Source organism: Scomber japonicus, chromosome 12 (assembly GCF_027409825.1).
Source record: "Scomber japonicus isolate fScoJap1 chromosome 12, fScoJap1.pri, whole genome shotgun sequence".
NCBI classification, from domain to species: domain Eukaryota; kingdom Metazoa; phylum Chordata; class Actinopteri; order Scombriformes; family Scombridae; genus Scomber; species Scomber japonicus.
The window spans coordinates 21,717,579-21,726,007 of NC_070589.1; the positions used below are offsets into that span (position 1 = coordinate 21,717,579).

An 8,429-nucleotide genomic window follows, 5' to 3' on the forward strand; every position below is an offset into this window, starting at 1 on the left:
AAAACCACTGCTGACAGCAGTCCCCTACAAATCCTCCATTTACTGTTGTTGGAGTAACATTTCATAAAAACTGCAGTGCTACTGTGACCTGTTTTTTAAGATGTATCTCCTTAGTAGGACTGAATGTGCTTGGGTACCACAGACAGGGCATAGAAGGATACTGAGATACAAACTAACACATTGTTATCCAATAGTTGAATAACAATGTTTGAATCATGGGGCAGCTGTATCTGTTCGTAGATATTCAAAGGGCTTCTTCAGTAAAGAAACTCCTTTGATGAGAGGCAACACATTTTCAATTATCTACAGCCAAGTCCAGTTGCCCCTTGCTTCAACTCTCCTTGAATAACCATGACCTGCATGAATGAAGATCTTCACAGACATAGCACACAGTTGGTTTTGAGAATAAAAAAATAGAGAATGATGCCAGCTGTAGACTTAGATTTAGAAGTAAATAGGATTCTTAAAAGCAAAACTCGATATGTATCAGTAGTTTTCTGATCTTGAATTTTACCACCATAAAGCAAACTGTCCACTTTTATTTAACAAAATATGCAGTTTGAGCATTGAAAAAGACAAGTCAGGGTGATACTTTGTCACATTTTAGGCTTCATGTTATAACGTTAAGCTTAGTTTTCAGGCTATTAGATGGCCAGGTTTATTTGTCAAGAGATGGGAGTGACATTTTTAAGATCTGGAAATGTTACACCTCTACCATATAGATATGAGCTCACTATGGAAAAGTATTGTTTTTATGCTCCTTACTACGATTAGGAGGTAGACCAGGTATGACAAGAAAGAAACCGAGAGACCTTTGACACAAATGAGCAAATAGTTTTGAATTGGATGTGACATCTCTTCAACTCTTTTCTCTGGTGAATTTGTTAGGTCTATCTTAAGAGCTATTCTGGGAATTTGGTGTTGGCTTCCGCTCTTATCATCGAGAGAAAATAGAACCGCTAAGAGCCGATCTCTCAAATTGCAAGCTGTAAGATTGTTAGAGTATCCATTTTTGGTATCAGTTGGATCAATAGTTGCATGCTTTGTTTTACCAATTATCAAACAGTGGGTGAGTTGAATCATGTATACAAGTGTAGGTTGGAATCACAAACCCACGTAGCCACTGAATCATCAGGGCGAAAAGCCTTGACTAGCAGCAGCACCATGTTGAGTCCTGATCAATGGCTCCTTTTCTCTCTTCCCAGAGTCGCATCAGGCGGATGTGGAACGACACTGTGAGAAAGCAGTCAGAGTCCTCCTTCATCTCAGGAGACATAAACAGCACATCCACACTCAACCAGGGTAAGCAAGCATCCTTCCACCACCAGACGAGACGCATATGCTATTCTCTTTGTGATGGAGTTTGGAATTCACAATAAACACTTCAATGGATGCAGCCTACATGGCTCTGTGGCAGTCCGGAAAAGAGGAAGATGAAACCATGCAATCAAAAATAGAGAGCTAAACACAGTCTGTGTATCAAAGTTCACACCATTTTCCTGCACTCTCTTGCTCATTGTGATCATCTTAAAGGAGATGAATAGGGACAGAAAAGAGGTGTGATATTCAGCCTGGCATAACATTTTACAGATGAAGACTTTAGATCAAATCCTAGGAATCGTGTCTTGAGAGCATGGATGTGCAGCCTCATTTTCACCCGAGAGTGACTGTCTGGATAAAGTTGGGGGGAGGGGGGGGGGGGGGGTGAGCAAAGTCAGGCTGAGGTCAGAGCAGGTTTTGGGGATAGATCCTGGCATCATGAAGCTCGGGCTCCAGACGGTGCCAGCTCAAATTTGGCTGAAGTTATGCATTAGTTTAGATTTTTTTTTTTTAAATAAATAACACACATGCCAGTGCAGAGTTTCTCAGCCATCAGTCTAAGTGACTGTGAATAGTTATTACATTCTTGAGGATTTACACAAGCATGCTGCAGATGATAAGGATACTGTATTATTCATGGCAGTTCTATTTAGACATGTTTTGTCTAGTGTCTCGACTGGATGAGTTTGTTTAGATTAATTTGTTTCACATAAACACTGTAGCTGATTTTATTTCTATGCTCTGGTCAACACTTGTCGTGATGATATTGTTTGTCAGCTACATTAGCTAACTGTTTGGATAACGTCATGCTTTGAGCAACGTTTCTATGGTTGCTCTGTCCATAATAGAAGGCAGACAGATCACAGGTCTTATGTGGTGTCAGACTTTGGACAGCGAATGTCATTGTTTGTTTATGTGGACAGCTACACAGTGCACTACCACAGACCCTGAAATACCTCATGCTCCTTTTCCTCAACTGTGTTTTCCTCTCTGTCCTTCCTGAATTCTTTCCCTCTTTTTCTCTCTTCCTGTTATTTCAGGGATGACTGGCAACTACCTCCTAACTAACCCTCTTCTCCGAACCCACGACACTAACCCTTATAACAACCTGCTGGCAGAAACGGTGGTGTGCAACACCCCCTCTCCACCGGCCTTTCACTCTCCAGGTGCACATTTACCCTCCATCTTTATTCTTACATACATTTATATTTGTTTTAAAGCAACTATTGACATTTTGGGAAATGTACTTATTTACTTTTTGGGGAGAAGTAAGATGGGAAGATTGATTTATCTGTCCATTAAAAATGAAGCCACAGCCAGCAAATGGTTAGTTCAACTTTGCATAAAGACTTGAAACAGGAGGGAACATGTAGCCTGGCTCTGCACAAAGTTAACAAAATCCATGTTCCAGCTGCCCTAAAACTCTAACTATGTCATCTGTATTTAAACCAAGGTGTAAAAATGACACATAAATGTCATGTCTGGTATATTAACATGCTATTTATTGTGCTGCATCTGAGCAGCTAATTAGCTATCTAGCCTGCTAATTAATGTTTGTGATGCACTTTTTTGTTTGGTTGCTCATTCAACAAGCTAGGTGCAGGATAAGAAGTGTTCCTGTTTGTAAGTTAATAAGATAAGAAGGAGTCTATGGCAATAAAGCTAATGTGGGTTGTTGTTTAGAGTCTGTGACTCTTGTGTTGTATAGCAGGATGCTATCAGGCTCAGTGAAGAGCCCAATATTTGATTTGCTGTATTAATATAAGGACTCAACTATATAAGCAGGTGATGGAACAGAATTTATTTGAAATAATGCAAAACTAGGGGGCACCATCAGGAAATTAGAGAATTTAAAATATAAATTTGTCCCTTTTGGTTTCTGAAGAAAAGTTAGTTACAGAGCAAATATTCAAGAGGTGGTTGGTTTTGTAACATTTGACATAACCAGCTGTTTACCCACTATCTGCAGTCTTAGTATTGCTAAGCTGCTGGTAACTTTATATTAAACAGATTTAAGAGTGGTATTGATCCTTTATCCAACTCCCTGTCGTTTTTTTCCCAAAATTTTAAACTAACACGTAAAGTGTGTTAGATTTGCTGAAAATAAGAAACTTTCATGGATGTGGCTCTAGCACAGCATGTATTGAAAATAAGAATAATTACTCCAAAATTATCATTTGTTCTTGGTTGCCTCCTTCTCTGTATTTCTAGTCATTCTTATCTTCTCAAGTTTCCCTTTGTAAACACAGAAGGAGATAAACTCAGAGACGTCAATGCTATCTTATCTTGTCTACTGAGCAGCCATATGGGAATTTCTCTGTGTTGAATATGAGCTTTGCATGTTAGTCCTGATCATTTATGCCATTACCCTTATGTTCATGGATGATGACATGTTGAATTACTTACATTTTATTGAGATCACTTCAAATTAAGTTGTATTTAAATCATGTCAGTGTTTATGGTGACCTAGTTCCTCACTGGAGAGCCAAAGAAACCCAATCAAAGAAAAAAAAAACAGAAGCACATGACGCAATGCGGGCAGAGTCATAGCCCTTAGATGTTCTCAGGCATTTGATGATAAAAAGGATCATACAAAAACAGCAGTATGGAAAGTGTGTAAGTAAAGCATACAGTATGTAGTAACATATAGCTTTCACCCACTGCAGTCATTACGGTCTTGTTTCACGCTGAAAGCTCGCTCGCAGCACAATGAGAGCACTTCACACTCGCAGATAATGAAGCAGGGTTGGGACCAACAATGTTAGCACAGAAAATCAAAGACATTTTGTGAACCACGTTTTTTTTTTTTTTTTTTTTTTTTTTTTTTTTTTTTAATGTGTGTGTGTGTGTGTGTGTGTAGCCTCAGCAGCAGCCGAGCAGCTCAGATGCAGAATTCCGTGTGTGTGTTCAGACAGCTTATGTTTTATTACCCTAAAATGTTTACCTCCTTAATCATTGTAGGATAATTGCATGTTAACATTGGAGCCAGATAAAAAGTGGCGATCAGTGTAAACATCGCCTTTACCTGTAGAAACGCTTCTTCTCCCCCCAGAGGCGAACACGCTGTCATGTTCAAACACAAGAACAACTGACTGCACCCTGAGAGGAAGTATTACCCATACTTATTGCCTCATTTAACAGCAGCAGTGACAAACAGGAAAAAACTCAACATATGGAAACTAGTTTGAGGAGAGCTGGAAACAGAATGACACACAAATGTCAAAACCTGGTGTGAAGATCACCAACCAAGTATGAAAGATGCGCTGAGAGACTGTCAAGTTTATAGAAGCTTTTTCAAATTTCGCCTGCTATAGTCATTACATTGAGCTCCTGCAAAAGGGATGAGCGTGTCTCCTGTTATGCGTGTATTAATACTAAGTAATACTCTGCAGATGTTCATCCCATGCAGTAAAATCGGTAAGCAACATCTTGGATGAACCTCTTCTGGATCGGTTCCCAGAGTGCAGCTGTCGCGGTGTCCAGTTGAATTCTGTTCACATCATTTCCCCCTCTCCCAGAAGACAATACCTGTCTCCAATAAAATCACTGCCTGCACATAAACAAATGCAAATTTAGAGAGGGGTCTCTTCAGAGAAGTCTCAAATAGTCTTTCTTCCCCCTTTTTCCTTTTGCCTTTTTGCTCCCAGCTCTCCTCTCACTCTTTTTAGAAATGTCAATGTTGTTTTGAAAATGTAGATTTCGACTATCATCCGTTTTCTGACATGTTCATTTGAAACCCAAAACTACGGTTTCCCCTTTTTCTGTGTGCAAAGCCGGGCAAAGACAGCCTGTGATGACGTCCTCTCACATACAAAATGTCAGCCTTTCACTAACAGGCTCACAGTGTACCCAGTAAATAAAAATCCTCATATCGTATCAAAATAGCCCCCTTCCTTTCATCCTGCTACTAGAGCTTAGTCACAAGGCTGCACAAAATTACACTCTCCTGTGTGCGTGTGTATGCGTGTGTTTTTTCACATATATGACACATAAATGTGCATTAAAAAAGGAAACAAATACATGTGTCATTCTAAATAAGGGAGTGAAATAATTTCATCAGGAAAAGTTATTTTTATTACTGTAGATTTCTTTAACAGACTGTGCTTGCTGCTGAACCCTTCCACCTGCTGAGTCCAGGATTCAGTTGTCCTTGATTTGTCCTTTAGCTTTTTCAAACTGTTGAACACATAATTTTGCTGTCATTCTCCATCCACCTATGACAATTTGAGCAAAGCATCAAATGCTCTAAATTATAGTTAATTGCAAGGACACAATCTGAGTCGGATCGACTGAATCCAGGCTGGATGTTACGAGCTTCCACTTTTGTCTTATTTCAGTGATTTTGTTGTTTCTGCTGCAATTGAAAGAAAGCATCTGTTTTACTTTTTTTGCACATCAGCTGTTCTTAGGCCAGATAGCCTGAGCAGACACACTTGATGTGAGTGGTGGCAAAGTGAGTCATTGCACCGTGCCTGTCTGTCGTGGTGTGGGGGTTGTTGCTGTGCTTGTGGGGCCCCAGTGCAGAGAGGTGGCTGGCCATCTGTGTTTGACATTACTCTTTTGTCTTGCCTTCTTTTAACAGGTGGAATGTTTTATTCATCGTTAATGTCACAACACCTCCTCATCAGCTTGAATACATTTATTTATTTTACTCTCATCCCGTCTGTTGCTTTTTGTATGCTGCTGTGTTGTTACCTGGCTACTTTATAGCGTGTCGCCGCATTAAATTATTTACGTTTCTGTCATCTTTTTTTTTTCTCATTTCTCCAATATTGTTCAGGATAATCTTTTAGATTGGCTATAATGATATTCAGGCCTAATGAGTATGAACTTGGTGCAGAGCTAATTGGGTTCTCCTTTGAATTTTAAAACTTTTATCTATTTGTATAATGTTTAAATTAACCCTGAGATCAAAGAGCACAAGTGTCCTGAGCAGTATCAAGTATATGTGGATGGTGTATTGGAGACTTTTTGTTCTAAATAAAGGCGGAAAATTATATTTCACCTGCTGTTTTTGCCTTTTTTTGCAGGACAGCACTCTCTGAGCAACAGCAGGGACATCAGTGCCATGGACACCCTCCCCCTCAATGGCAATTTTAACAACAGCTACTCCCTGCGAGACGATGACTATGAGGCTGTGGGCGTTCGAGCCCCAGGTGACTTGGGGGGCCTCAACCTGGACGATGCTGCCTTTGAGAAGATGATTATATCTGAGATTGTCCACAACAACCTAAGGCCCCGTGGGGCCCCCAAAGGTCGCGACGCCCAGAGGGAGAGGGACAGAGCCTTGCCTCCCCAGACCAGGGTGACAGTGGACCGAGGCGGGGGTGGGAGCGGCAGCGAGGATGACGCCATTGTGGCGGATCACGCCGAGGCCTCATCCCCCCAGAGAGGAAGTGGAAGAGGAGGCCACACCACCCTGGAGCTGCTTCTACACCCCCACCATAAGGAGGCGCTGGAGGCCCCTCTCCTGCCCCAGAGGACTCACTCTCTGCTCTACAGTGCCCAGAAGGCCCCCAGGCACCTGGAGGGGCAGGGTGGCCATGGCTCTGAGACTGTTACTGCAGTGGAGGACATGGGCTCCCATTCACCCAACAATAATAGAGACTCCCTTTACACGAGCATGCCAAATTTGAGAGACTCACCCTCGCCCTCAGCTTCACCGTACCCCCCGGAGGAGGAGGAGGAGCTCTCACCCTCACCTCGAAGCGAGAGCGAGGACGCGTATCATAAAAGCATGCCTGAGCTCGGCGATGCGCCGCAGCCTCTGTCCTACTACCACATAAACCGAGGCACCAGCGACGGGTGCATTATCCCACCCAGCAATGAGGGCTGTGCACAGGAAGGAGAGGCTCCCAGCGACGGACAAATGCAGCTCATTACCAGCCTCTGAGCCAGCTGGCTTTGTTTGCACAGGTTTTAACTGATGGGTGGTTTCGTTGATGTCAAGCGAGCTGGCCAGTCTGGCTCTCCACTCCACATGCCCTTCCTGTTAGAACAGGAAGTGAAATCTTGTTGGGTGGGAAAAAGGAATGAATTGAAGACTTTTGCACACAGATCTCATTAACACACAAAACACGTCTATTCGAGGCCAGACCAATGTGGACTGTGAAAGCTCTGCTGTTGGACTAAAGAGGTGCAGAGAATAACACATGGGCCACTGTGTCAGAGATAAGTCTGGCATTGCGGTCATACTGAAGGAAGAGTTGAAGAATAAGTGATTAAAAAAATACTCCAAGCAAAGAACTATGAAACTCCTGACAGCTTGCTGGAGGACTTTGCAGAACCAGGGTCTTTTTAGTCATAAGGTACAGAACTAGGACTAGTGTGGCTCCACTACACAGTCAGGACTGTAAAGTTAAGAAACCACTAATTCAGACTCAGGCCTTATATTTTCTCTATTGCACATTTAACTGTTGTCAAAGTAACAGCTAAAGAAAATATATTTTGCTGTACCACTAGTGTAAAAAGTAAATAAATAAAAAATGTTAAAAAAAAAAAAAAAATGAAAAAAGAAAGAAACGGCAACCATTCAGTAGTTAAGCCCTTTCAATGTTAATAAGATTCTTCAGACAAGGTTAATCAAAATGGTGGAAATGTGCTTTTTCCTCTCACACTTGACTCATTGTAGTATGTTTGAATATGAGAAAAAAAAATGTTTCAAGAGATATCAATCCATATGCTCACGTCTCTGCTTGTGAAGTGCTTTTGCTTTCATGAATGATGAGTTTTTGCCAGTAGTATATTTGTTAACACCGGGCCATGCACAGATTTGGAGTGAATTGGATACTTGTGTAATTTATTTTACTTGAAAGAAATTGTCAGGTTTAAATACTTATGTTCGTGTCAACGCTATATTGCAGTTTTTGCGGACATGTTTCATCCTTTGACACTAATTAATTTATTAACCGAACTATTCAAAGAAAAAAGGAGAAAAAAAGAACATGGTTGGAAAGTGTGAAAATTTGTTACAGCACTGATTAGATTCCTTTTATTTCTTTTGTAAGAGCCCATCATCAGCTGATATTTAATTCAACTCCTGTTTGATATCAAATAAATGTGAATTTTTTTCTTGTTCGCAGATGTCTGACTGCTCTTTCATATTTTCC

At 41.1% G+C, this 8,429-nt stretch overlaps 1 protein-coding gene across 3 annotated transcripts in view; it reads left to right on the plus strand.

Annotated features, from left to right (window-relative positions):
- LOC128369527 (adhesion G protein-coupled receptor L2-like) overlaps positions 1–7,923 on the plus strand; it is a 63,212-nt gene extending 55,289 nt beyond the window's left edge. For 2 of the 3 annotated variants that reach the window (XM_053330593.1, XM_053330592.1), the window contains 3 exons: positions 1,206–1,302; positions 2,361–2,488; positions 6,356–7,923. In XM_053330593.1, coding sequence (XP_053186568.1) covers positions 1,206–1,302; positions 2,361–2,488; positions 6,356–7,213 — 1,083 coding nt within the window. In that variant the 3' untranslated portion in view covers positions 7,214–7,923. Of the gene's footprint in view, positions 1–1,205; positions 1,303–2,360; positions 2,489–6,350 lie in introns of all 3 variants that reach the window. The other variant, XM_053330591.1, reaches the window with a different exon arrangement.
- The last annotated feature ends 506 nt before the right edge of the window (positions 7,924–8,429 follow it).